This window comes from Dipodomys spectabilis, unplaced genomic scaffold, assembly GCF_019054845.1.
Source record: "Dipodomys spectabilis isolate Male_0828 unplaced genomic scaffold, ASM1905484v1 ptg000215l, whole genome shotgun sequence".
NCBI lineage: Eukaryota > Metazoa > Chordata > Mammalia > Rodentia > Heteromyidae > Dipodomys > Dipodomys spectabilis.
In genome coordinates, this window is record NW_024870892.1 from 10,458,510 (window position 1) to 10,485,869 (window position 27,360).

The following is a 27,360-nucleotide window of genomic DNA, read 5'->3' on the forward strand; positions in this document are numbered from 1 at the left end:
CGCCCACGTGCGCGGCCGCCGGTGGGGGGAGGGCGATGGGGGTGGGCGCGGGCGATGGGGGGGGCCAGCCGGGCGCGGGGCCGCCCGCCGCCGCCGCCGCCGCCCGCCCGGCTCCGCGAGTCCCTCTATGGCTTGGCGCGGCGGGCGGCCGGGGCGCGGGGCATGGCTTTGGTCTGGTGGCGGCCCCGGCCGGCCCGGCGGCCCGCGGGGCGGCGCGAGGGTCACAAGTTGGACGAGAGGCGCGAGCGCGCGGAGTCCAGCAGGTCGAGGCCGCCCGTGGCGGCGGCGGCGCCGGGCGAGGCCGAGTCCCTGCGGTCCGGGCTGGGCGCGGCGGCCCGGGCTGCGGCGGCGGCGGCGGGCGCCGGTCCCAGGCGCGGGGTGGAGCTGCTGGCGGGGCGCGCGGAGGACGCGGGCCCGGGCCCCGGCACCCCGCCGTGGGGCAGCGAGGGCTGCGAGGCGGACAGCGGGCGCGAGGCGCGGCTCAGGCGCCGAGCCGGGAGCGCGGGGCCCCCGCGGGCCGCCGCCGGCGAGCTGGGGGCGCCGCCGTAGGGCGAGGTCCGCGGCGCCCGGGGGCTGGCGGGCGCGCCCGGGGGGCTGGCGGCGGGCGCTGGCCCGGGCGACGGCACGGGGGGCGCGGGGCCCGGGGGCGCGCGGCGCAGCAGGCGCGGCGAGCCCAGCGCCAGCGGCCCCACCAGCGGGCGCGCCACCTGCGGGCAGAAGCTCATGGCCACCGCCTGCTGCAGGGTGGCGATGGCCGAGGTGACCTGCGGCGGGGGCGGCGGCGGGAAGAGGCCGACGCGCTGGCCCAGCTCGGCCTGCTGCACCATCTCGCGGTCGTACTTGACGATCTCCTGGATGATGGCGTTCTCCTGGTTGTTGAACACGCCCGAGCTGAGATCGTGCTGCACCTTGTGCAACAGGATGGAGTTCTTCTTGCCTGCAGAGGGCGGGCACGGGAAGGGCATCAGCTGGGCACTGCCCGGTGTCGCCCGTGCGGACCCGGAGCGGGGGTGGGGAAACTTCGAAGAGTACCTGAGGCCCAGGGCACCTACTGTGTGCAGGCTGAGCACCTGCTGTGCAGAACTAGGAGCTGTATAGCCAAGCCTACACGCAGCGCTCTCTTCCTGCCCACAGAGAGCGGCTGTCAGGTTACTGTTTGTGTCCAGGCCCACACAGAGCACCTTCTGCCAGTAGCGGCCGTGTAGTGAGCACCTGATGGGTACAGCTAGCTCATAAGGCCCTGCTTGTACTCTTAGGTTCTGTGGTCACACAGAACAAAGATCAGACAGTGCACTGTCAGAGGTAAGCATGTGCTGAGCACTTTCTGTATACTATCCCTCTAGCCCCTCCCCACCCCCACTGCTTCAGCAGCAAGTCTCGGGGCGCCACCTCTCCCTGTCCCTTATGCCACACATGGCTGACAAGCCAGAGCACCACTATTCTGGATGCTGCCCTTGACCAGCCCCTTCCCGCATACATGCACCTAGAACCTTCTAGGGCGCCCTAGTGCTCCTGGTTACCTCTGACTCTGTGCTTGGGGCCCCATCCTGCCTTCCTCCTCCAGGAAGGCCGCTTTCCCCCCTCAGCATCTGCCTGTAGGATTGCTGACAGCACTCCAGTAGCCTGCGTCTGCCTTTGTATCCTGGCAGCGCCCTGTGCTCTGGGTTGCGCCCCTCCTCTCTCTTGGCACACAACCTGGTTATGATAGGACACCCAGCAGGGGCTGCAGGTGCTCAACAAGCATTTGCCAACAACGTGATGGACCCATCGTCTTTTTCTTGGGGAAACGGGTGTTGCATGGAGCCAGAACACAGCCTGTCTGGAGTGTGAAGGGATCTTTAGGGGAGGCTGCGCCCCCACCCACCCGCCCACCCTCCTGAGGAGGCCGCAGGACGCACCGATGCGGTCCAGGCGGTCGATGGCCACGGTCTCGAAGGCACGCCGCATCATGGGGTATTCCTCCAGCACCTCGTTGAAGTTGTCCACGCTCAGTGAGTAGAGGCGGCAGTAGGTGTCGGCACGCACGCTGGCTGTGCGTCGGCCCCGTGTGAGCAGGCAGATCTCTGCATGACCCAGAGTGGCCTGCTCAGACCTGCTGCCTCCCTTTCCCAGGCCTCCCAGCCAATCACCCCAGTGGTGTGTGTGTGTGTGTGTGCACATGTCAGTCCCAGGGCTTGAACTCAGGGCCTGAGTGCTGTCCTTTTTTTTGCTCAAGGCTGGCATTCTACCACTTGAGCCACAGCTCCACTTGCAACTTTTTGGGAGTTCACTGGAAATAAGAGTCTCATGGACTTTACTGCCCGGGCTGACTTCAAACTACAATCCTCAGATCTCAGCCTCCTGATGAACTAGGGTTACAAGCATGAGCCCCCACACCCAGCTAGCCTCAGCAGCTTTCTCGGAACTAGTCCTGCGTGGGGCCATGCCTACCTTTTGGGTTTCACCCTCCTGGGGGGCACCCACCCCGGCCTGGGGAGCACCCACCCCGCCCTGGGGAGCTCACCACCAAAGTAGGAGCCATCAGACAGCTTCATCTCCTTGTTGCCCTTGGTGAGCACGCTGACCACCCCGTGTTGGATGAAGTACATCTTCTTGCCAATGGTGCCCTCTCGGATGATATAGTCGCCTGGCTGGAAGACCTCGAACTTGAGTTTGGTCAGCATAGCCGTGACAAAGTTGGGATCAGCATTGGCAAATAGTGGCATAGAAGCCACCAGCTTCCGGCAGTTGAAGTTGACAATTTCCTGCAGGGCAGGAGAGAGGGTGACCTCAGCTGGGGCTTCCATCTCCTCGGTGACACAGATTTAGCATGGTGCCCAGGCAACCAGCACCCTACTTTCTTAGGCTAACACTGCAGGTGGGGTCAGCAAAGGCAGGAACCAGGACGGAGGCCTGCGGGTCCTTACACTTGGCACACTGACCATACAGCCCCAACAGCTGAGAAAGAAAAATGAAAGTGTCTGTAGATAATGTGGCCACGTAGGAAACCCCACAGTATGGAAGGAGATCAGAGCATGAGGGAACTTGGGGCAGAGAAAGGAATAAAACTCAGTGCAGGGCTTCCGTGGAGCTTAGGGCTGAGCAGAGGCACCCGGTTCGTCCCTAGCACTGTCAATCAAAATGCGGTAAGAGCCAAGCAACCAGCTGAGCTTGGTAGTGCACATGTGTACAATCCCAGAACCTGGGGAGTAGAAAGACTGAAGCAGGGCTGGGAAGGTGGCTCAGTGGTAGAGCGCTTGCCTTGCATGTATGAGGCCCTGGGTTCGATTCCTCAGCACCACATAAGCAGGAAAAAAAAGCTGGAAGTGGTGCTGTGGCTCAAGTGGTAGAGCGCTAGCCTTGAGCTGAAGAGCTGAGGGACAGCGCCCAGGCCCAGAGTTCAGGCCCCACAACCGGACCCCCCCCCCCCAAAAAAAAAGAAAGAGAGAAGGATTGAAGCATTCGAGGCCAGCCCAGGCGATAGCGCGAAACACTCTTGTCTCAAAAACAAAAGCAAGAGCAAATGTAAGCCAGGCTCCAGCTATTTAGGAGGCTGAGATCTGAAAACTGTGGTTCAAAGCCAGCCTGGGCAAGAAAGTCAGTGAGACGCTTGTCTCCAATGAACCACCAAAAAGCCAGACATGGATGTGGCTCAAATATTACAATTGTAGTCTTGAGCAAAAAAAATGTATTGGGGGCCGGGCGCCGGTGGCTCACGCCTATAATCCTAGCTACTCAGGAGGCTGAGATCTGAGGATCACGGTTCAAAGCCAGCCTGGGCAGGAAAGTCTGTGAGACTCTTACCTCCAATAAACCACTCGAAAACCAGATATGGTGCTGTGGCTCAAGAGGTAGAGCGTTTGCCTTGAGCTGAAGAGCTCAGACACAGTGTCCAAGCCCAGAGTTCAAGCCCCACGACTGACCAAAAAAAAAAAAAAAAAATGTATTGGGGGCAGAGCCCAAGCCCTGCATTCAAGCCTCAGAACCAAAAAAAAAAAACCTCCAATGACCTAGAGTAATCATTCTTGGCAACATAGCCCCGAGGATGGGATGTGCTGGGGGTTGCTTTGTTACCTTGTTTTTGCTGGAACAATGTCCAGGACCTCTCACAAGCTGAACAGTATTCCCCTCTGAGCTGCACCCCAGCCCCATACTAGATGAGTGGGCTCCACAGGGTACCCACTCATGCTGTGGAACATTGCTCAGGTGTGCATCTGTGATATGGCCGTTTTTCTGTTTAACACAGTAGTAGTAGTTTTTTGCCAGTCCTGGGGCTTGAACTTATGGCCTGGGCACTGCTCCTGAGCTTTTGTTCAAGGCTAGCATTCTACCACTTGAGCCATAGAACAACTTCCAGCTTTTTCTGTTTATGTGGTACTGAGGAATGGAATCCAGGGCTTCATGCATGCTAGGCAAGCATTCTACCACTAAGCCATGTTCCCAGTCAGCATTATTTTTTCTTGGTGGCAGTACGGGGGCTTGAATTCAGGGCCTGAAGCTCTTGTCTTTTTCTCTCAAAGCTGGTGCTCTACCACTTGAGCCACAGCCAAAGCTCTGGCTTTTTGGTGGTTAATTGAAAATGAGAAACAGATTTTTCTACCCAGGCTGCTGTCAAAACTGTGACCTTCAGATCTCAGCCTCTGGAGTAGCTGGGATTACGGGCATGAGCCACCAGTGCCTGGCAAGACATATTTCAATAAAGATTAAAATCTTACCTTAAAACAAAAGGACAGATTTATATATAAAAACCACTAAAGAGAAAATAGTGATAGTATGCACTCACCCCAGCAGAAAAACCTAAGGAGCTAGGAGCCGGCAGCTCGTACCTCAAATCCTAGCTACTCAGGAGGCTGAGATCTCAGAATCATAGTTTGAAGCCATCCCAGGCAAAAAAGTCTATGAGACTCTTATCTCCAATTAACCACCAAAAAAGCCAGAAGTGGTGCTGTGGCTCAAATAGTAGAGCACTATCCTTGAGCACAAAAGCTGAGGACAGTGCCCAGGCCCTGAATTTAAGCCCTAGTACCAGCCTGAAAGAAAAAAGGAGGCCCAACCACATGGGTCCTCAGACACCTCACCTTTCTGGGGACCACCACTCCTGTCCCTCACAAAATTGACATAATCCCAGTGAAAACACTGCAGCTGTTCAAGGTCATTGAGCAGAACGGAAGAGCAAATCACAGCAGGAACCCTGAGGGTGGCAGGGAGGCGGGGCATGACTCACTGGGGGGTTGGTACTGCAAGCAGACAGGCCTGAGGAGGAAGCAGGAAGTCCACACACAGAATTGTGTGTGTGTGTGTGTGTATACGAATGCGCATGTGTGCGTGCATGTGTGTACTCAAGGCCTCAGCTCAAGACTGGTGCTCTACCACTTGAGCCACACTGACCCTTCTGGCTCTCTGCTGGTAGCTGAGAGGTGAGACCTCTGCTGGAGGTGATCACGACTCTTGGATTTGTCCACCTGGGCTGGCTTCAAACTTTGATTTTCAGATCTCGGCCTCCTGACTAGCTAGGATTACAGGTGTGACCCATAGGATCCCAGCTAGAAAGTAGCTCCTGAACTCTACAACAAGCACATCTAGAACACTTCCTATATAAATCAAGCATTCCCACACCAATTGTGTACAATAAGCACCTGCTGGACCTGGTATTAAGACTCTGAGGGGAGTGTAGTCATGGAGATGGGAGGGCAGAGATAGGGGAAAAACAAAGGAGGAGGCAACAATGCTTGATAAAAAGCCGGGTGCTGGTGGCTCACGCCTGTAATCCTAGCTACTCAGGAGGCTGAGATCTGAGGATCAAGGTTCAAAGCCAGCCCAGGCAGGAAAGTCTGTGAAACTCTTATCTCCAATAAACCACTAGAAAACTAGAAGTGGTGCTGTAGCTCAAGTGATTGAGTGCTAGCCTTGAACTAAAGAGCTGAGGGACAGCACCCAGGCCCAGAGTTCAAGGCCCACAACCAACAAAAAAAGAAATGTACTTATTACTTTGTTCATGTAATTGTAACCCCTCTGCACAGTATTTTCACAAAAACAACAACAAAAAAAAAACTCTGAGCCAGGCACCAGTGGCTTATACCTGTCGGATCTACTCAGGAGACTGAGATCTGAGGATGGAGGTTCAAAGCCAGCCTCAGAAAAAACTCTGAGACTCTTATCTCCAATTAAGCACCAAAAAAGTCAGAAGTGGTGCTGTGGCGCAAGTGGTAGAGCACCAGCCTTGAACGAAAGAGCTCAGGGATGGCACCCAGGCACTGAGTTCAAACCCTAGGACTGACAGAGTGTGGGGGGGTGGGAGGGGGGGCCTCTCAGCACAGCAAAAGTAACAGAGGCTATGTTACAGTACATGTGGCCATCAGGATGAGGTCTGCATCGCCGAGGGCCGATGCCCTCCATATACAAAGGATTTCTAAAAACAGAATAAGATCAGAAGCTCTGTAGAGCACGAAGAAAAGAACAGTTCTCAGAAAGTAAAATGCAGCCAGGCATGGTCCTTACATCTGTAATCCCAGCACTCAGGAAGCTGAGGCAGGGGGATCATGAGAGGGTTTTTTTTTTTTTTTTAACCTTTTATATCAACTTTATTCTCAAGAGCCAAGCTGGGTGAGTTAACAAGCTCCCACATTGCCAACTCTTGTGGGAATCATATTCCTTCTTACATGTACCATTGAGTTCTGGATTGCAAAAGAAGACTTACTGTTTGCAGCTGTCTATAAATGCTTTGCCACAAATTAAAGAGACACACAAGTTCTAAAGATCATGAGTTTCAAGGCCAGCCTGGGCTATGAACACCAACCCTGTCTCAAAAAAAAAGAAAAAAGAAAAAGCTGGGCACTGGTGGTTCACCCATATATGTAACATGTATGTAATCCTAGCTACTCAGGAGGCTGAGATCTGAGTATCACGGTTCAGGTTCAAAGCCAGCCTGAGTAAGAAACTCCATGAGAGTCTTATCTCCAATAAACTATTCAAAAAAGCCAGAAGCAGCATTGTAACTCAAGTGGTAGAGTGCTCACCTTGAACAAAAGAAGCTCAGGGACAGCGCCCAGGCCCAGAGGTCAAGCCCCAGGACTAGCAAAAAAAAAAAAAAAAAGGAGGGGGGAGAAATGAAAAAAAATGAAGGAGGAAAAGAAGGAAGGAAAGAGGGAGGGAGGGAAAGGGAAGGGAAAAAAGGAAAAAAAGAAGGAAGGGGGAAAGGAAATGGAAGGATCTAGAAGAATCTGGCTGTAGGAAACAGGTGGACAGGAGGGAGAAGATGGGCCTTTCTGAAGACAGGTGGATTTGTAGACCCAACTTTGGGACTGTATAAACATCTGGATGATTAATTAGGTGGCCCGATGATTAATTAGTGATTGCTGGTACTGGCTTCCTTTGGGCTACTTGTGAACCTTCTGGAATTAGAGAGTTAATGATGGTTACACAGCTCCAAGTAACATCCAGTGAACTTAATGCGTTTTGTGGTCTCTGAGTCTAATACGGAAGCGGCACAAGTGAGAACACGGGGAGTGGAACCCCAGGGAGAGTTTCCAAGGCGGCTCACCACAGTGCAGCCTGCCTCCTGAGGGTACCCCGCTTCCTCAGGCACTGCCCTGGCTCCCCAGGCTCCTGCCCTCACCGCGCACCCCTCCATCTGGGGCCTAGATGTCACCTCTCATCTTTGCCCTGCCTGACCCAGAGTTCTTTGCAGTCTCTGACCTCACCGTCAGGGTGGGGGCTCAAGTCGGGCTCCAGTGACCTCTTGGAAGCAACACACACACACACACACACACACACACACACACACACACACACAGATACTGCAATCTGACCCCCAGTAGCTACGACTTGACATTATTTGGGAGGAAGCTTGGTGATCTTGGGGAAGGGAAGAGGCTTCCTCTCTCAATGACCAGCAGAGTCAGAGACTAAGACAGACCCCCAGGGAGGGGCTGGAAGGCTCTCCCCGGAGCCCTGGCAAGGGCAGAGCTGGGGTCTGAGGCCATAGAGCCGACTCAGGGCTCCCTGCTGCCCAGGGGCTGCAGCCAGGAGGGGCCAAGCTGGCTGCTCTGCTCACTTTCTTGTTTTTTTTCAGTTGGTAGTGGGACTTGAACTCAGAGCTTTTGTTTTTGTTTTTTGGTCCTGAGCTTTCTGTTTAGCTCAAGGCTAGTGCTCTACCACTGGAACCACAGCTCTACTTCCAGTTTCCTGGTGGTTAATTGGAGATAAGAGTCTCAGGGACTGGGAATGTGGCTTAGTGGTAGAGTGCTTGCCAAGCATGCATGAAGCCCTGGGTTCAATTCCTCAGTACCACATAAATAGAAGTGGTAGAGTGCTAACCTTGACCAAAAAAAGCTCAGGGACAGTGCCTAGACCCTGAGATCAAGCTCCAGGACTGGCCCATGTACCCACCCATCCACATCTACCCCCCACCCCCACCCCACACACAGACTTTCTTGCCCAAGCTGGCTTGGAACCTCAATCCTCAGATCTCAGTCTCTTGAGCAGCTAGGATTACAGGTGTGATCCACCAAAGCCTTCTTGCTCTGCTCACTTCTGTCCAGCATGTGGACCCCAGAAAGTCTGGGGAGGGAGCAGGTATGCTTGTGGGGTGTGTGTGGGGACAAGGCTCATGGAGGGGAAGCGGGCACCGCCAGGCTGGGCCCCCACTGCCACACTGGCCTTACCTCCCGCAGGGGCGCATTTAGCTCGCCCAGGATACTGTCCTCGTCAAACATTTTGCCCTGGTAGCGGTGTTCATAGTAGTCGTGGATCTTCTGGCGGAAGTCGGCAGGCAGCTTGTGGAAGGACATATACTGCTCCACTTGCTTGTACTGTAGCGAGAGGAATGAGGAGGGGTCAGCAGCCAGCGGCGAGAAGCAACCCCAGCTGCCTGACCCAGGGGGCTGCTGACCTAGCAACAGCACTGAATACACAGTGTTGTGTTGTTTTGGTTGGTTGTGGGGCTTAAACTCAGAGCCTGGGCACCGTCCCTGAGCTTCTTTTGCTCAAGACTGGCACTCTACCACTTGAGCCATACCTTCAGTTCCAGATTTTTTTTTTTGTCGGTCATGGGGCTTGAACTCGGCCTGAGCGCTGTCCCTCAGCTCTTCAGCTCAAGGCGAGCACTCTACCACTTGAGCTACAGTGTCACTTCTGGTTTTCTGGTGGTTTATTGGAGATAGGAGTCTCACGGTCTCTCCTGCCCAGGCTGGCTTTGAAACGCGATCCTCAGATCTCAGCCTCCTGAGTAGCTAGGATTACAGGTGTGAGCCACCAGTGCCCAGCACAAGTTCCGGATTTTTAATGGTTAACTGGAGGTAAGAGTCTCATGGACTTTTCTACTGGGGCTGGCTTTGAACCACGATTGTTGAAGATCTCAGCCTCCTGAGTAGCTAGGATTATAAGTGTGAGCCACAGGGGGCTTAAGTGGTTCCTTTCCCCCCCTCCCTCTCCCTCCCTCCCTTTCTTCTTCCCTCTTTCCCTTCTCTTTTGGGCCAGTGCTAGGATTTGAACTCAGGGCCCTATGCTGTGACTTGGGTTTTTCTGCCATTCCCCCACTTCCAACTTTTTGCTAGTTCATTGGAAATAAGAGTCTCACAGACTTTCCGGCCCAGCCTGGCTTTGAACCTTGATCCTCAGATCTCAACCTCCTAGGTAGCTAGAATCACAAAAGTTGGCCATCAGTACCTGGCTCAATATCTTTTTTTTTCTTTTTTTTTTTTGGTCAGTTGTGGGGCCTGGGCGCTGTCCCTTCGCTCTTCAGCTCAAGGCTAGTGCTCTACTATTTGAGCCACTGTGCTGCTTCCGGCTTTTTCTGCTTATGTGGTGCTGAGGAATCGAACCCAGGGCCTCATGCATGTGAGGCAAGCACTCTACCACTGAGCCACCTTCCCAGCCCCTCAATATCTTTAAAGTAACAATTCATCAGTGAAATTAAATCTTGATAGTCTGTATTAGCAATAGTAATATTCTAAATAGCAAATATGTTTTCTGTCAGTATTGAGATTTAAACTTGAGCGCTTTGTACTCACAGGTTTGTTAGCTCAGCTGGTGCTCTAACTACTTCAGCTATGCTTCCAGCTTTGGGTTTTTTGTTTGCTTGTTTTTTGTTGTTGTTGTTATTGTTTTGCTAGTTGTTTTAGAAATGGACTCTCCTAGTCTTTTCTGCCCCAGCTGACCCTTGAACCTCAATCTTCCAGATTTCAGTGAAGTAGTTAGAATTTTAGGTGTGAGCCACTGGCACCTAGCCTAAGTAGCAATTCTCACATATTTAAATTGGCTCAGATACCAGGTGAAATCCTGGTATTGAAGATAATGTAGACACACGACAAAAGTGTCCCATGTGAGGACACCCAGACAATGTCTGGGGGAGAGGCTAAGACATAGCTTTTTTGAGAAATCTAAATTAACCATGCTGAGCCCTGTCTAGCAGCCCTGAGCATAGTGTCTACCAGACTAGACCAGGCCTCCTGCGGAGGGAGGCCCAGGCTCAGTACCCAGCACAGTGGCCCTATCCTATCCAAAGCCCTACCCTGCCTGGCCTGGCTCCCTTCAGATACTCTTTCCAGAAACCCTCAGTCAGCCCCTCCCAAGCAGGGCTGGGGGTGTGGGTGCCAGGCCCTGCTGTCCCCAGGATGACACCCCAGGGGTGTCCCAGCCCCATATCCGCCCCACCCGGCCCAGCCCCAGCTGCCCTGAGCTCAGCGGAACCCGTGACGCGCAGGCGGGTGGCAGCACCAGCTCATGTTTGGGTGCGAGGCTGTGACTTCCGGACAGCCGGCGCCTGGCACGGGGCCCAGCTAACCCGGCGTCCAGGCTGGCACTGCAGGGGAGGGGGGATGTTTAGGGGCAACTCTCAGCGAGGGCAACCACCCAGGCAGGACAGATAGAGTGGCCTCTGGAGGGGCCATGCACAGTGTCATCCCCAGAGGGGAAACTGAGGCATGCTATGAACAATGAAGTCACGATCCAGGGGCCCCACAGATATCCAGGTGGACACAGGGCAGACAGGAGCCCCTAACCTTAAACTGAAGGAGGTCAGGGCTATCTCTCCCCATCAGACTCTGGGCCCTACTTTCCTCCGCATACCCCATCTCCCCAGATCCCTGGAGTCAGGGCTGACTCTCCCCACAGACCTTCTCCTGGTACTGGCGCCGCGAGGAATCCAACGACTGGATGAGCGCCGTGGCGTGGCCGATGAACATGGCGTAGCAGGTGGCGCCCACGATCATACTGAGCATGGTGAGCCAGATGTCCGTCATGCTCTCGGGCGCCTGCCGCCCGTACCCGATGCACAGCATGTGGCTCATGGCCTTGAAGAGCGCAAAGGAGTACAGCTCGCTCCACGAGTGGTTCTGCAAAGCCAGGGGTGATGGTTTGGGGGGGGCACAGCCGTCAGGAGCCCCCCTGATCCCTGCCCTCCTGCCTTCCTAAAGGAGCGCGGCCGTGAGCTCTCAGGGGCCGGAGGTAATGAGAGAATCACACGCAGGAAGAGGACATGTGTGCTGCGCGGGTCATGGACACAGCAGTCTCACGGCATCCTCCACTGCTCTCCTGGGGACCCTGAGCCCCCATAGGAGCTGGGATCCGGCCAGAGCATCTGAGAGGTCAAGAGGACATGAAGTTCCAGAGAGAGGCTTTGGAGACAGAGCAGCTAGGACCCACGAATCATGCCTGAGGGGCAGTGGGGAGATGGGAGGTCCTGTAGGTCCGCAGGCTCCCCACTCCCCAGTATCCTCAGCTGACCCTGAGGTGGGGGAGGGGGGTAACTGGGCTGCTCCAGGAAGTGGAACCGCTTGTGTGGACAGCAGCTGAACAATGGGCCTCTCAGCCAGGGCAGCTGTGCCAGGCGCTGGGGAGGGGCCTGTGGGCTTGTCCTGCACATTGCCTGACCTCCACCTATGCCTGCCTTCTCCTGCTGTGTCCCCACCAAAGCAAGAAGACCCCGGCATGTGCCCCTGGCCCCAGGGTGGGAAAAAGGCTTGCTCTGTGCTACCCAGACTTCACTACCTACAGTCTTTTTGAACCCAAAATCACAAGGCCGGGAAGTATCAAGTGTGTTTGTTACTTCTTATGGATCCTGGGTCCACTTTCACATTTAAGTTAGGCTGGATGAGCATTCTCCATCTCACCCCATAACCCTCCTCAGCTTTTTCTGTCAGTCATGGCGTTTGAACTCAGAGCCTAGGCCATGTCCCTGAGCTCTTTTGGCCCAAGGCTAGTGCTCTACCAACTTTGAGCCACAGTTCTATGTCCAGTTTTCTTGTGGTTAATTGGTGAAAAGAGTCTCTGGCATTCCTGCCCAGGCTGGCTGTGAACCGCCATCTTCAGATCTCAGTCTCCTGAGTAGCTAGGATTATAAGCATGAGCCACCAGTGTCCCCCGCCCCACACCTTTCTTTGTGCCAGTACTGGGGCTTAAACTGCTGGCCCGGCTTTAGCTTTTTCACTTGCTCAAGTGCTGGAATTCTACCACTTGAGCCACAGCTCCACTTTTGGCTTTTTTTTCTTTCTTTCTGGTTAATTGGATGTCAGAGTCTCGTAAACTTTTCTGCTGGGGCTGGCTTTGAACCACGATCCTCAGATCTCAGCCTCCTAAGTAGCTAGGATTAAAAGCCTTGACACGGGGTTCAATGAGCATTTTCTTTTCCATAAATGTGTGTAAAGGTAAAAGGAGAGCCAACAGGAGAGCAGCACCCAGCAGGTCTCTGGATGAGAGATGATGGCCACAGGGGACCTAATGGGGCACAGAAGTAAGGGGCGGGGCCTGAGTAGGGGAGGAGCCTGTCTGGGGCGGGGCCTTATGGAGAGGGGCTTACCACCATCTTGTTGATGGATACCCAGCAGTCACTGGGAAAGTCCTGCAGCATGGGCACCAGGAACTGCAGGCAGCCATCCCAGTGGCACAGCAGCAGCATCATGCTGATGAGGTTGCAGATGCGCATTACTGCGCTTGCCAGGTCATAGGTCATGTGGAAGATCTGTTGGGAGAGGACTGTTGTGAGGGTCCCAGACTCGTGTCTTCTGTCCCAGGGACTTCTCCCCTAGCCCTGAGATGTGTCCCTGACCCAGAGGCCTTGTACTCACCACTCCAGGGAAAAACCCCCAAATCTCCTCCAACCCCTCCAATTCTGGCTCTCACCAGGGACCCCTAAATTTTCTCTCTCTCTTTTTAAAATTCTCCCAGTCCAGTGGCTTGCATTGGATGAACTCAGGGGCCTGAGTTCTGTCCCTGAGTGTTGTAGCTCAAGGCTAGCATCAATAAGGGCCTAATAAACTTTCCTACTTGGGCTGGCTTGGACTGTAGTCCTCAGATATAAGCCTCTGGAGTAGCTAGGATTACAGACATGAACAACCAGAGTCTGGCTTAAATCTGTGTGTGTGTATGTTTGTCTGTGTGTGTGTGCGTGCACACGTGTGCACACGCCAATCTTGGGGTTTGTACTTGGAGCTTACGAGCTGTCCCTAAGCTTTTTTTGTATTTTATTTTTTGCCAGTCCTGGGGCTTGAACTCAGGACCTGGGCTCTGTCTCTGAGCCTCTCTGTGCTCAAGGCTAGTGCTCTACCACCTGAACAGCACAACTTCAGGTTTTTTCTGTTTATGTGGTACTGAGAAAATGAACCCAGGTTTAGGGTCAGAGTCAGGGTTAGCGTTAGTGCATGCCAGGCAAGCACTCTACCATTAAGCCACATTCCCAGCCCCTCCCTGAGATTTTTTTTTTTCTTTTTGTGGGTCATGGGGCTTGAATCTGAGCTGTCCCTGAGCTCTTCAGCGCAGCTCAAGTCTAGCGCTCTACCATTTGAGCCACAGTGCCACTTCTGGTTTCCTGGTGGTTTATTGGAGATAAAGAGTTTCTCGGCTTTTCCTGCCCGGGCTGGCTTTGAACCGCAATCCTCAGTTCTCAGCCTCCTGAGTAGCTAGGATTACAGGTGTGAGCCATCCATGCCCGGCTTCCCTGATATATATATATATATATATATATATATATATATATATATATATATATATATTTTTTTTTTTTTTTTGCCAGTCATGGGGCTTAAATTCTAGGCCTGGGTGTTTTCCCTGAGCTCTTCAGCTCAAGGCTAGCACTCTACCACTTGAGCCACAGTGCCACTTACAGCCTTTTTGTTTATGTGGTGCTGAGGAATCGAACCCAGGGCCTCATGCATGCTAGGCAAGCACTCTACCCCTGAGCCACCATCCCAGGCCCCCCTGAATTTTTTTTTTTTTTAAGCTCAAGTCACTAGGTGCTGGTAGCTCACATCTGTAATCCTAGTTCCTTAGGAGGCTGGGCTGAGAATGGTGGTTCAAAGCCAACCCAGGCAGGCAAGTCCATGAGGCTCTTACCTCCAATTAATCACAGAAAAAGCCAGAAGTAGCACTGTGATTCAAGTGGTAGAGTGCTAGCCTTGAGCTAGCAGGAACAGTGAGCTCAGGAGTTCAAGCTCCAGGACTGACCAAAAAAAACAAAAACAAACTTGAAGGCTAGTGCTCTACTTCTTGAAGCAATAACTCCACTTCTGGCTTTTCGGAGATAAGAGTCTCAGGAACTTTCCCTCCCTAGGCTGGCTTTGCAGATCTCACCCTCTCTCTCTCTCTCTTTTTTTTTTCTGGTTGGTCGTGGGGCTTGAACTCTGGGCCTGGGTGCTGTCCCTCAGCTCTTCAGCTCAAGGCAAGTGCTCTACCACTCAAGCCACAGCCCCACTTCTGGTTTTTTCGCTTATGTGGTGCTGAGGAATCGAACTCAGGGCCTCATGCATGCAAGGCAAGCACTTTGCCACCTTCCCAGTCCTTCTCCCTCTCTTGAGAAGCTATGATTACAGGTGTGAAACACAACCACTAGACTCAACCTGACTTTTGAACCCAAAATCACACCCTATGATCTCTCAGACCCTGAATACTTTCCCTAACTCAGGGCCTCCCCTACCATGCAACCTTGCCAACTGCTTAGTGCCCAATCTTGAGCCTTTGTAGCCCCTACCCAACCCCCGCAGTCTCCATAACCAGAGGCTTGGCCCACATTTGAAATTCCATAGTTCCTGCCCCTCACCTTCTCCAACTGGTGGATGTAGCGGATGAGCCTTGACAGGCTCCCAGGAGACACCACCACTTAAGTCCCTGCCTACCTGCTACTCCACCACTCCTTCCCGCCCCCAAGAAGCCCTGCCCACACTCGAGGCCCTATCCCTCCCTGTCCTTACCTCCTCCCACTGGTGAATGCAGCAGAGGAAACTGTATAGGCCCCAAGGCCACGCCCACCCACAAGTCTCCGCCCACTTACAGTCCCGCCCCTCCTTCACCTCCTCCCACTGGTGGATGTAGCAGATGAGCCTGGAAGGCCCCGCCCATCCACGACTCCCCGCCCACTTACGGCCCCGCCCCCTTCACCTCCTCCCACTGGTGGATGTAGCGGATGAGCCTGGAAGGCCCCGCCCATCCACGACTCCCCGCCCACTTACGGCCCCGCCCCGCCTTCACCTCCTCCCACTGGTGGATGTAGCGGATGAGCCTGGACAGGCGCAGCAGCCGCAGGAGGCTGAGGATCTTGGTGAAGCGAACGATGCGCAGAGCACGCGCCGTCTTGTAGACCTCGGAGTCGATGCCTTTCTCCACGATGAGGAAGATGTAATCCACGGGTATGGACGACACAAAGTCCACTACGAACCACGTGCGCAGGTATTTCTTCTTGATCTTCTCTGGGTCCAGGATGATCTCGGTGTTGTCCTCAATCACGATGCCCGTGCGGAAGTTCAGCACCAGGTCCATGAGGAAGAAGGTGTCCGAGACCACGTTGAACACGATCCACGGGGCAGTGGTCTCGTCCTTGAAAAAGGTGATGCCCACAGGGATGATGATAAGGTTCCCCACCATGAACAGCAGCATGGTGAAGTCCCAATAGAACCTGAGGGAAAGAAAGGGAGGCTGGTTCTCACCGCCTGACCTTGGCTCAGGCCGTGATCTCTGCCCTACTGCCTTTCCCAAGAAGGACCCGCTGTTTTGGGGCCTCCAACAACTCCCGCCCCCCATTGCAAGCCCATCTTCCTCTCTCTGGCTGACTCTTGACCTTTCCTCACAGTTGCAAAGGGACTTCACAGTTGCTCAAAAATAGATGAAATACCAGCTCAAAGGGAAGAAAAGTAGTTCATGAGACTCCATCTCAGCCAATGGCTAGGCTTGGTGGTGCATGCCTGTCATCCCCACTGACTCTTTGAAACTCTTGTCTCCAATTAATTACAGAAAAAGCTGGAAGTGGCACTGTGGCTCAAGTGGTAGAGTGCTGGCCTTAAGGGAAAGGAGCCTAGGGATAGGTCCAAGGCCCAGAGTTCAAGCCCCAGGACTGGCAAAAGAGAGAGGAGGGAAGGAAAGAGGGGACGAGAGAGAGAGAGAGAGAGCGAGAGACAGAGACACAGACAGAGAAGCAAAGATGCTGTGGCTGGGGAGGTGTGGCTCAAGTGGTAGAGCACCAGCCTTGAGACAAAAAGCTGAGGGATTATAACCAGGCCCTGGGTTCAAGCCCCAGTACTGGTGGCACCAAAAGCAAAAAGAAAAAATAGAAAGGAAAAGGGCAAAGAACAAGAGAGAAAGTGTCCATGGAGGACAGAGAGGAAGACCAGGCAGACAGGCGGGGCCTGTGCTGGCACAGAATGACCAATGAAGGCTGGGAAGAACGGTTCACAACTTGGCAACTGTTTGGACATTTAATATAATAAGTAAACTCAAAAGTGATGACAGGTTACTTCCACGCTCAAGCACACCCAGGCAGATCCACCTCCCAAGTCAATTCCCAAATTCCTCCTGGGAAGCACCAGCAGAAGTGGGCCATCCACCCAGGGATGGCTATTGATGGGCAGGCACCTGGCTGTGAATGAGCCATCTCCCCACAGGGACAAAGGCCACATGGATAGATGCTCAGCCCTCAGTTATCGAGAAAATGCAAGTAAAACCTCCCTAGGGGACAACTGAAGGTTCCTCAAAACGTTAAATGCAGCATACTGCAGGACCAGCAGACAGTGTTTGAGAATGAGGCCAAGCATGACAAATCTGCGCCCCCATATACACAACAGGTGGCTCGCAGGAGCCAGGAGGCAGAGACAGCCAGTGTCTACTGATGGACGAATGGGCATCTACACTGGGGCATCACACAGCTATGAACAGAAGGGGCTCCTCCCCATCTACAGCATGGAAGGACCTTGAAGACAGGGCGTTCAGTGCTGTCCACAGACAGGAAGGATTTATGGGAACTAGGGACTGGGTGACTGCTCATGGGGACAAGCTTCCTTTTGGATGATGGAATGTTCTGGAGATGGATGGTAATAATTGCACAATAAAGCCAATTGTGATAATTGCACAATAATGCTAATGTACTTAGTGCCACTGGGCTATACACGGTAAAATGGCAAAGTGGAAAATTTTATGAGACATGAATTAGTTATAACATTAAAAAAAAAAAAAAAAAAAAGCTCTTAGCCTGGTGCCAAATGGCTCGTGCCTATGATCCTAGCTATTCAGGAGGCTGAGATCTAAGAATTGCAGTTCAAAGCATCTTGGGCAGGAACCAAAAACCCAGAAGTGGAGCTGGCTTAAGTGGTAGAGGGAAAAAAAAGCTCCAGATAGTGGGAAGGCCTTGCCTGAATTCAAGCTCCAGGCCTGGCACCCCCCCACCAAAAAAAGGTCTAATCCTAAACCCCCTACCTCCTGTAGATATAGGCAAAGGAAAGTCTCAAATTTCAAGCACTGAGGCTAGCTGGGATGTGGCTTAATGGTGAGCGCTAACTTAACATGAAGAGGCTCTGGTTCTATCTTCAGCACTATAAAAATAAAAATGAAATAAATGAGCCATGAGCGCCCAGGCACTGAATTCAAGCCCCAGTGCCAGCAACAAACAAACAAATAAATAAAGCAACCAGCTATGTTGGCACACATCTGTAAGCCTGGCACTTGAAGTACAAGGACAGCCTATACTACATAAACTATTTAAAGACAGTGGGAAAAAAAGTACTAAAAATATAGAGTCTTAGCCAGGTGCCAGTGACTTAATGCCTGTAATCCTAGCTACTCAGGAGACTGAGGTCTGAGGATTGCAGTTCAAACCCAGCCCAGGCAAGAAAGTCCATGAGATCCTTATCTCCAATAAACGACTCAGAAAAAGCCAAAAGTGGCACTGTGGCTTAAGTGGCAGAGCACCAGCCGTGAGCACAGAGAGGCTCAGGGACAGTACCCAGGCCCTGAGTTCAAGCCCCAGTACCAGCAAAAAAAAAAAAAATAAATAAAAATATATAGTCTCAGTCGGGTTCTTGTGGCTCACGCCTATAAGCTTAGCACTCGGGAGGCTTGAGATCTGAGGACAGTCAGCCTGGGCAAAAAAGTCTATGAGACTCTCATCTCCAGTTAACCACCAGAAAACTGGAAGTGGGGCTGTGGCTCAAAGTGATAGAGTGCTAGCTTTCATCGACAAGGCTCAGGGACAGCACCCAGGCTCTGAGTTCAAGGTCCACAACTGACAAAAAAGAAAGAAGAAAAAAAAATACTTATAGTTTCTGCTGGGTGCCAGTGGCTCACACCTTTAATCCTTAGCTACTCAGGAGGCTGAGATCTGAGGATTATGGTTCGAAGCCAGCCCAGGCAAGAAAGTCCATGAGACTATTCAATTAAGCACCAAAAAGCTGGAAGTGGAGCTGTGCCTCAAGTGGTAGAGAGCTAGCTTTGAGCAACAAAACTTAAGGACTGGACTGGGAATGTGGCTTAGTGGTAGAGTGCCTACCTAGCATTCATGAAGCCCTGGATTTGATTCCTCAGTACTACATACACAGAAAAAGCTGGAAAGTGGTAGAGTGTTCAGGGACAGTGCTCAGGCCCTGAGTTCAAGTCCCAGGACTGGCCAAAAAAAAAGTTAAAAAAAAACAACTTAGGGACAGCACCCAGGCCCTGAGTTCAAGCCCCAAGACTGGCACCAAAAAATTACACACACACACACACACACACACATATACACACATATCTCTATCTATCTATCTATCTATCTATCTATCTATCTATCTATCTATCTATCTATCTCTCACTAAACACTATAATTGAAAATCAACTATCCAACTTGTATGTGGGGATGGGAGGGAAAAACTGGGAGAGAGCAAGGGAAGGGGTGACATTGTCCAAAAAGGAATGTACCCTTTACCTGACTTATGTAACTGTAACTCCCCTGTACATCAAAGAACCAAATTTTTGGTCCTTAAATTCTCCCACTCCAGATATGCCCTCTCAGTGATCTTAAAGTCTTGTCCCTACCAGATGGGTGGGTGGGTTTGTCCTGGGGCCCAGCTCCTGCCATTTTCCTCAAGAGGAGTCAGGCTGAGGGATCTGCCCAAATCAACTCAAATGAGTAAGAAGGAAGTATTTGAGGACAGGGCGCCTCCCAGCAGCTGCAAATTGGCTCTTTCTGCTGGACAGGGCACAGCTACTAACACCACGCCTCCGGCCACAGCGTGCCACTTCGGGGAATTGATCTCAAGGAAATTGTCCAAAGCGGAGAAAAAAAATTGTTTTAAAGTGATTTGTACTGGGATGTTCGTGGCAGCTGTGTCTGACAGGGCCAAGGGCTGGATGGGATCCAATCCCTCCAGTCCCGGTGGTATAAGCCAGGCCCAGCTGGCACCTGCTCACTTCAGGAGTGACCTTGGACCGAGCTCCTCCAGCCCCTAGGAACCTCAGTCTCCTCTTCTTCCTTCAGCCTTCATGGGGTGCAAACTTCTTGGTGAAGACGTGGGGGCTCTTGGCTGTGGTGAAGAGGCAGCCAGGCCCAATGGATATCCCCACAAACTCATCCAGGTGGGAGATAAGATCTCAAGAGAACTGAGAGGGGTCCCCCAAACTTCAGGGTCAAAATTGAATGATTACTCAGCCAGGCACAGATGGCTCACACCTGTCATCCTAGCTACTCAGGAGGCTGAGATCTCAGGATCACAGTTCAGAGTCAGCTGAGGCAGAAAAGTCTGTGAAGACTCTTACCTCCAATTGACTTACCCACGGCCCTCCAAAAAAAATCCAGAAGTAAAGCTGTGGCTCAAGTGATAGAGCAATACCTCTGAGCAAACAAACTCAGGGACAGTATCTAGGCCCCGAGTTCAAGCCTCAGGACTGGTATATACACACACACACACACACACACACACACACACACACACACACAACTAAATCATTGTTCAAAATCCCAGAGCTTCCTCTGCCTGCATGTGGACAGACTGGCTGGCTCAGGTCTGGTGTGGGGCAGTGACGGCCCAGTGACCCCCAGGACCCCAGCGCTGACAGGACTGAGCTGTCTCACCCCCATACCAGCTCCCAGAATCCACTGGATGGCTCTTAATCTCTACTTTACCCTCTCTGGACCAAGGCCTGCCCTCCCTTTGGAGTATAAGAAATGAGCCAAAACAAACAAGAAAGAGCAACCAAAGGCTGGAGGCATGGCTTACGTAGAACAGCAGCTGCCCAGCAAAGCAGAGGCCCTGAGTTCAAACCCTAGGACCACCACCGAAAACCAAAACCAACAAACCAAAAGGCCAAGGGGCCTGGAAACCAGAGGAAAGGCCTCTGTTTAAGTCCTGCACCCCACTTTCTGCCTAAGCCCCTCTGTTCTTGCCAACCAGCTTGATCTCAATGGAAAGTCACAAAAAAGGGGGTGACATGAGTGCTTAGTCATAGGACACTGAAGCCAGGGGCAGAAGTGGCCCCAGGGTACCTACCAGCACCCTGCCTGTCCCCAGACAGCGATGTGTACACTCACCCCGCTCCTCCTCTCCTGGGCTGTACAGTTCATTGTCTCTGTGCCTTGGTGCTTTGCCCAGCCCACCTCTCAGTCCCTTTGCACCTGCTACTGCAGAGACCAACGGACTGGCTCATGTCATACCTTACAGTCTCCAGGGCCTTTTTGGTTGTACCCCAGTGTTGACCCAAACCCCTCCTCTGCCACGGGGAGGTGGGCAGGTTGTTTTCAGTAAGATTAAGAGAAGCTACAATTAAATCTGTGTTTAAAAACTCCTGTCTAATAAGCTGTGCCTAGCAGTGGAGAGGAAGAAGCTGGAGAACTGTGAGCTTCCAGTCTGCCTGAGCTACACTACAAGCCCTTGTCTTAAAAACCCAAGGGCACTGGGTACCGGTGCTCATGCCTGTAATCCTAGCTACTCAGGAAGCTGAGATCTGAGGATCATGGTTCAACGCCAACCTGGGTGGAAAGTCCGTGAGACTCTGATCTCCAATGAATCACCAGAAAACTGGAAGTGGCGCTGTGGCTCAAGTGGTAGAGTGCTTGCTTTGAGCTGAAGAGCTGAGGGACAGCGCCCAGGCCCAGAGTTCAAGCCCTACGTCTGACAAAAACAAACAAAAAACCCAAGGGCAAGGCCAGTTGTTAGTGGCTCATGCCTGTAACCTCAGCTACTCAGGAGGTTGAGATCTGAGGACTGAGGTTTGAAGCCAGACCACGCAGACAAATCCAAAAAGACACTTCCTACCTCCAGCTAACCAGCAAAAAATCTAGATGTGGGGCTGTGGAGAGTGTTCTTCTTATGGGAAAAAGGGAAGAGGGCCTAGAACTATGAGTTCAGACCCCATTACTGGCATACACACACTGCAACACACACACACACACACACACACACACAGAAGTAATATAGAGGTGGATGACTAGGACTTGGCAGTGTCCCCACACAACTCTCAAAGGGCATAGAGACTCAGAGTGAGGAAGCCACAGTCACCTAGGAAGATCATTCTCAGCCTATGGATCTCCAACTCAGTAGGGCCCTGGGCAGAAGTGGAACTCATAGTATCTTTGACACTGCACGCCATTCTCTCAGCTCAGATGGGGAAACTGATTGATTGATTTTTGCGCAGGTCTTGCTGCTTGAACTCTGGGCCTGGGTGCTGTCCTTGAGCTTTTTTGCTCAAGGTTTCCAATGGTGATCCTCAGATCTCAGCCTCCTCAGCAGCTAGGATTATAGCAGGATTTGAACCCATTCAAGCAGAGGGTGGGCTGGAGCTTGGGAGTTACAGGTCCCCCGTTCCCCTTGCAGAGCTCTTGATCCAGGGAGGTCACCTGGTTACAGATGAGGACACGGAGGGAGTTGAACCGCCGAGGTCACACACAATGCTCCTGGTTCCTCTTCAAACCATGGAGGGGGAGGGAGGGAGGAGGGGCTCTGCTAAAGGGTCTCAGCGCTAACTGGAGCAGGGAGGCCTGGCTGCTGAGTCCTGGACGCCAGAGGTCAGGGATGGGAGGACAGGCAAGGGCCACCACATTCCTAGTGGCAAGGTTGGTGGGGAGGCCGTGCAGGGATCACAGATCAAGGCAAATCCCCGGGATTAGAGGCTAGAGGTCAGGGATTAAGGGCGAGGCTCGCACAGAGGATCAGGCCTGAGCTGGCATGTGGGAGTTTCGTCTATTTGAGGCAGGTGTCAGGGATTAGGAACGGGGGGGGGGGGGGGGGGGGGACAGAAGCCAGCCAGATTCTGAGTGTCCTCAAGACAGGGCTGAGTGTGTGCCAGGCACACACCAGGGCCCAAACAAACAGGGCAACCTGTCCCTGGCACCCACAGGACAGAGAAAATGAGAGACCACAACCACAGAGATTCATGGGATGTAACGGTGCAAAAGACCCTCCAGGCAGGGTACTGTGGCCCAAACTGACAGGAAAGCCGCTGACAGGGACAGCACTGAAGATAGACATGGTATGGGGGAGGGAAGAGCACAGGCAAAGGCCCTGCACCTGCCATGGGGCTTCCTCAGAGGCCAAAGGAGCAGGGAAGAGATGAAGGGTGGAAGTAGGGAGGTGTGCACAAAGGCGGGCAAAAGGCTCCACTGTGCCTGAATCACAGAGTGTGTTGACAAGGGATGAAGCTCAGTAGAGGGTGGCTGAGGAAGGGGTTCTGTATAGTGTCTCTTGGGGTAGGTACTGGTGGCTCACGCCTGTAATCCCAGCTACTCAGGATGCTGAGATCTGAGAACCACAGTTCGAAGCCAGCCCGGTCAGGGAGGTCTTATCTCCATGGATTTCCAAAAATGTCAGAAGTGGCACTGTGGCTCAAGTGGTAGAGCACTAGCCTTGAGCACAAAAGTTCAGGGACAGCACCCAGGCCCTGTGTTCAAGCCCCAGGATTGACCAAAAAAAAAAAAAAAAAAAAAGAGAGAGAGAGAGAAAGAAAAGAAAAAAAAGCAAAAGAAGAAATGTGTCTTGGGTCCTTGGGGGGGGGGGGGGGCTCTCACCTGGGATGCCGAAGTTGGTGCTTTGGGCTGTAGAAACCTCAGAGGATCCCTGGGCCTTGGCCTTTATGACCCTGACTCCTATAGACCCCCCCCCCCAAGGCCTCCTTCCTAAGCAGAGAGAGGTCCCCACTCCAGTCTCCTAAGGAATGACCCTTGACTCCAGCAGGAGATCCTCACCCTTCCCAGGCATCTCCACCGGATGATGCCCTGATACATAAGTTCATCATCCAGGGATTTGTACAGTGAGAAGTACCCAGCCTGGCCACAATGATCTGCTGGCCATCTGGGAGTCAGTCCCCATCCCTGTCAGCTTCCAGCTCACCCCAGCGGATGAGACAGAGTCAGAATGGATATCAACACTGGGCACCGGTAGCTCATGCCTATAATCCAGCTACTCAGGAGGCTGAGATCTGAGGATCTCAGTTTGAAGCCAGCTTGGGCAGGAAAGTTCATGACTCTTATCTCCAATTACCCCCCTCCAAAAAAAAGCCAGAAGTGGAGCTATGGCTCAAATGGTAGAGCATAGCCTTGAGTTAAAAAACAAAACAAAAAACTCAAGGACAGCATCCAGGCCCTGAGTTTAAGCCCTGGGACACAGACACACAGACACACAGACACACACACACACACACACACACACACACACACACACACATACAGGAAAAACAACAATGAATGAGTATCCACAGGTATCTCCCTCAGCCAGGGTGGATCTCTTCCTTCCTTGCTGTTACCTGCTCCTACTCAAGGTATGCCTTAGCATGCTAAGGCTCTGAACCTAAGAAGTCCCCCCCCCCCCCAAGCCCTCCCACTCACTTCTCCAAGGGAGATGACACAACTTCCCAGGGCTTCCCCATGCTGATCCCCAGGTCTGTGCTACCCACAGGCCTGAGGAGCTCCCGCAAGAAGTGGACATGTCCAGCGATGGTAAGAATGAACCTCAGAAGCCAGGCGATTGGCTCACACCTGTGTTCCTAACTTCTCAGGAGGCTGAGAGCTTCAGATCTAGAGCTTAATGCCAGCCTGGGCAGCAAAGTCTATGAGACCTCTTTTTTAATTAACCACTGAAAAAAGCTAGAAGTGGAGGTGTAGATCAAGTGGTAGAGTGTAGTCTTAAATAGAAAAGGCTTAGAGACAGTGTATGGATTCTGAGTTCAAGCCTCAGTACTGGCACAAAAACAAAAACAAAAACAAGGCACACACACCAAAACCAAAAAACCACTTATACCCCCAACAGCCCGGGTGAAGCACCCACTCTGGTGTTCTGCCTGAGATGTCTCTCTCCATCCTGGGTCAGAAAGTTCTAGAAATGGCATCATCAATGGGAGGTTGTGAGGCCAGTGTGGCAGCTTTGAAATTTAATCTCCATGACTCCATGCTCTCCCTTTTTCACCTGCTCACCCCCACATTGTACAACCTTCCTGCCTCACTGAGACCCTAATTGACCCCCACAGTGGTCTGTGAGCTTCTGCATAGGTAGGCAATGACCTACCCCAGATCCCCAAGCAAAGGAGTCCAATTCTGCCAGCCTCCCTTGCCCCCATATACCCAGCCTCCACCAGCCCACCTGCCTGCCCCCCACCCACGCCACATACTGCAGCCAAAGAGAAGCCCCAGGGCCTCCTGATGCCAGCCACAATGCCTGCGGACTTGTTTGTCATCTAGAGGCACAGGTAATGCTGGAAAGATCAGGGACCCAGAGTCCATGCCCATGCCCCTGGTGTCCATGCCTGGCCAACTCGCACTAGGACTTCCCTCACAGTGGAGCCAGACCGCTTTGTCCAGCTTCACAGCAGACACACAGAATAGAGAGCCGAACCCTCGATGGGACAGCTGGGAGGATCTAGAAACAACCTCTGGGATCCCCCAACTTCAGGCCTTCCCTGAAACCGAGTCTTAGTGGTCAGGGCTACAATTCTCCTGTCTCCTTGGGCCCTTCAGCTGCCTAGCATCGGACTGATGGCGGTGGCAGGGAAAGGGCTCTCCCACAACCTTCCAGGAGTAAAAAGGAGACTAAGGGGAAAGAGAGGAGAGAGCAGAGGGGAGGAGATGGAACATCCCGGAGGCTCCCGGGGCCTGGCGCTGTCCCTGGTGCTGAAAGCTCGTGCCAGGCTGGCTGGGTTGAGTCCTGTCTACACTTCACCCCACCAGGAGCACTCCCTCATGCCCTGGCCACAGCGCACCCCTCTACCCGCGGTGCACACCCATGCATGCGTGCACGGCACTCCGACACGTGTACCCTAGAGGCCCACCAGAAACACCTCTCCGCGGGGACACGCCTCCCCAGATGCACCCGCCGGCACACTCCCCCCCTCCGCACCCTCGTCTCCTCCCCCGCCCACCCGCTGGTTACACGGTCATGTTCACACGCGCGCGCGCGCGCGGCCTGCCACGGCGACACGCACCGTCCACCCTCTCTGGCCACCCATCGCAAACACACCCCGGCCGCGCGTCCTGCGCCGACCGACCCCAAGCTTCTCCACCTGAGCCTAGGCTCCTCCCCCCGGCTCCGGGGGCCCCCCCATCACTGCCGTGCACACACCCCTGACGCCCGGCAGCCGCGCGCAGCGGCTCCCAGGAGACGCGGCCCCGGGGAGGGTGGGGGCGGGGGCGCCGACCTCGCACGCGCGGCGGGGCGCTGGGTCACCCCGCTCCCGAGGCCTGCGGACCCGGGACGCGCCGTGCCCCGGGGTGCAGGTGGAGACCGTGGGAGCGCGCCGCGCCCGCTTAACTCCTTCCCCGCCGGCGTCTCCTGGGCGCGTCCTTCCCGGGCGCCCTTCCTTCCTTCCTCCTTCCTCCTCCCCGCGCCCACGTTCCCCTCTATTCGTCCTCTCCGCGCCCCCCCGCCGGCGATCAGACCCTCGCCCTGCCCGCAACCCAGGGCCGAGGGTGCCAGGGCTCGTGGGAAGGGGCGCGCAGGGGTCACCGCGCAAGGGAGGGAGAGAGCCGGATACCCGACCCCAGGGTCGCCCCCTCAAGGGCGTTCGCTGCCAGGTCACCCCCAAGCGGGCCCCAGGTCATCGATGGGGGGGGCGCCGAGGTCACCGAGGCGGACGCGCCCGTCCCGCCCCGCCCTCCCGGGCGCTCTCCAAGGACGGCCCCCCGCGCACCGGCTCGCCCGGGGGGCCCCCGTGGCGCGGCGGCCGCCCCTCCCGGAGGCGGTACCTGAAGTCGCTGTACGGGTGGATGATCCAGGCCCCCGCCGACTTCACGCGCTCCTGCTCGCGCTCCACCGCCTTCTGGCTGCCGAACATCCGCAGCGAGAACTTGTTGACGCCGGGCTGCAGGAGCGCGCCGAACTGGCGCTGCATGAAGCTGGCCTGGCTGCCGCGCGGCTCCCCGGCCGGGCCCGCCTCCTCGCTGCCCGCCTCATCCGCCGGCCCCGCGGCCGCCGCGGGCCCCGAGGCCGCCCCGCGGCACGAGAACGACACCTTGGGGCCCCGGGCCGGGCCCTCGGGGCCCGCGGGGCTGCACTGCGGCTCGCCGCGCCCGCACTCGCCATTCGGGCTGCCCTTGGCTGCGCTCGCCGCGCCGGGTGTGCCCGGGCGTCCGCACGAGCTGTCCCGGCTCCGGAGCCGGGCGCGCGGGCCGCCCTCGTCCGCCGCTTCGGGGGGCGCCGCCTCGACCCGTGGCGGCTGCTGGGGGGGCGCGGGCGCGGGGTTCGGGGGCGGCGCGGGGGGTGGCGGGGGCGGCGGTTGAGGTTGAGAGGGCGCGGGCGGCGGCGGCGGCCCCGGCGCGGGGGTCGCGCCCGGGCTCTCCCCGGGCCGCCCGCCGCCCCCGCGCGCGTCCATGGCGAGGCGGCGCCGGGCAGTGCGGAGCGGAGCCGCCGCCGCCGCCGCCGGCCGAGCCCGAGGGGGGGGGGGGAAGGCGGGGGCGGGGCGGAGCCACGGGGGGCGGAGTCTCGGCGGCGGGGGAGGGGCGGGGGCAAGAGCCCCGCCTCCACCCGCGCCCCCTCCCACCCGCAGGCCCCCCCCCCCCGTCCGCCTGGGCCGCGCAGGGGAAACTGAGTCGCGGCGCAGCGGACGGCCCAAGGTCAGGAGGCCCTAGGCCCGGGAGGCGCGCGCAGGCCTGCTTCAACAGGGGAAACTGAGGCCCGAGAGGTGGAAGGACGCGTCCAAGGTCACCAAGCCCAGCCTTCGGGCCGGGCCTGTGCG

The 27,360-nt window shown here is 54.8% G+C and overlaps 1 protein-coding gene across 2 annotated transcripts; it reads right to left on the minus strand.

Moving 5' to 3' along the window:
* Positions 1-221: 221 nt before the first annotated feature.
* Hcn2 (hyperpolarization activated cyclic nucleotide gated potassium and sodium channel 2) lies at positions 222-26,997 on the minus strand. Of its 2 annotated transcripts, XM_042697244.1 has the most exons (9): positions 26,857-26,997; positions 26,372-26,826; positions 15,439-15,862; positions 12,776-12,937; positions 11,094-11,312; positions 8,643-8,789; positions 2,504-2,744; positions 1,899-2,063; positions 222-937 (listed from the first exon to the last, which is right to left on the minus strand). In XM_042697244.1, exons 1-9 carry the CDS (start codon positions 26,995-26,997, stop codon positions 222-224), a joined length of 2,670 nt encoding a protein of 889 aa, XP_042553178.1. The 2 variants fall into 2 exon arrangements, with proteins under 2 accessions (XP_042553178.1, XP_042553177.1); XM_042697243.1 differs by having other exon boundaries at positions 26,372-26,997.
* Between the last annotated feature and the right edge of the window lie 363 nt (positions 26,998-27,360).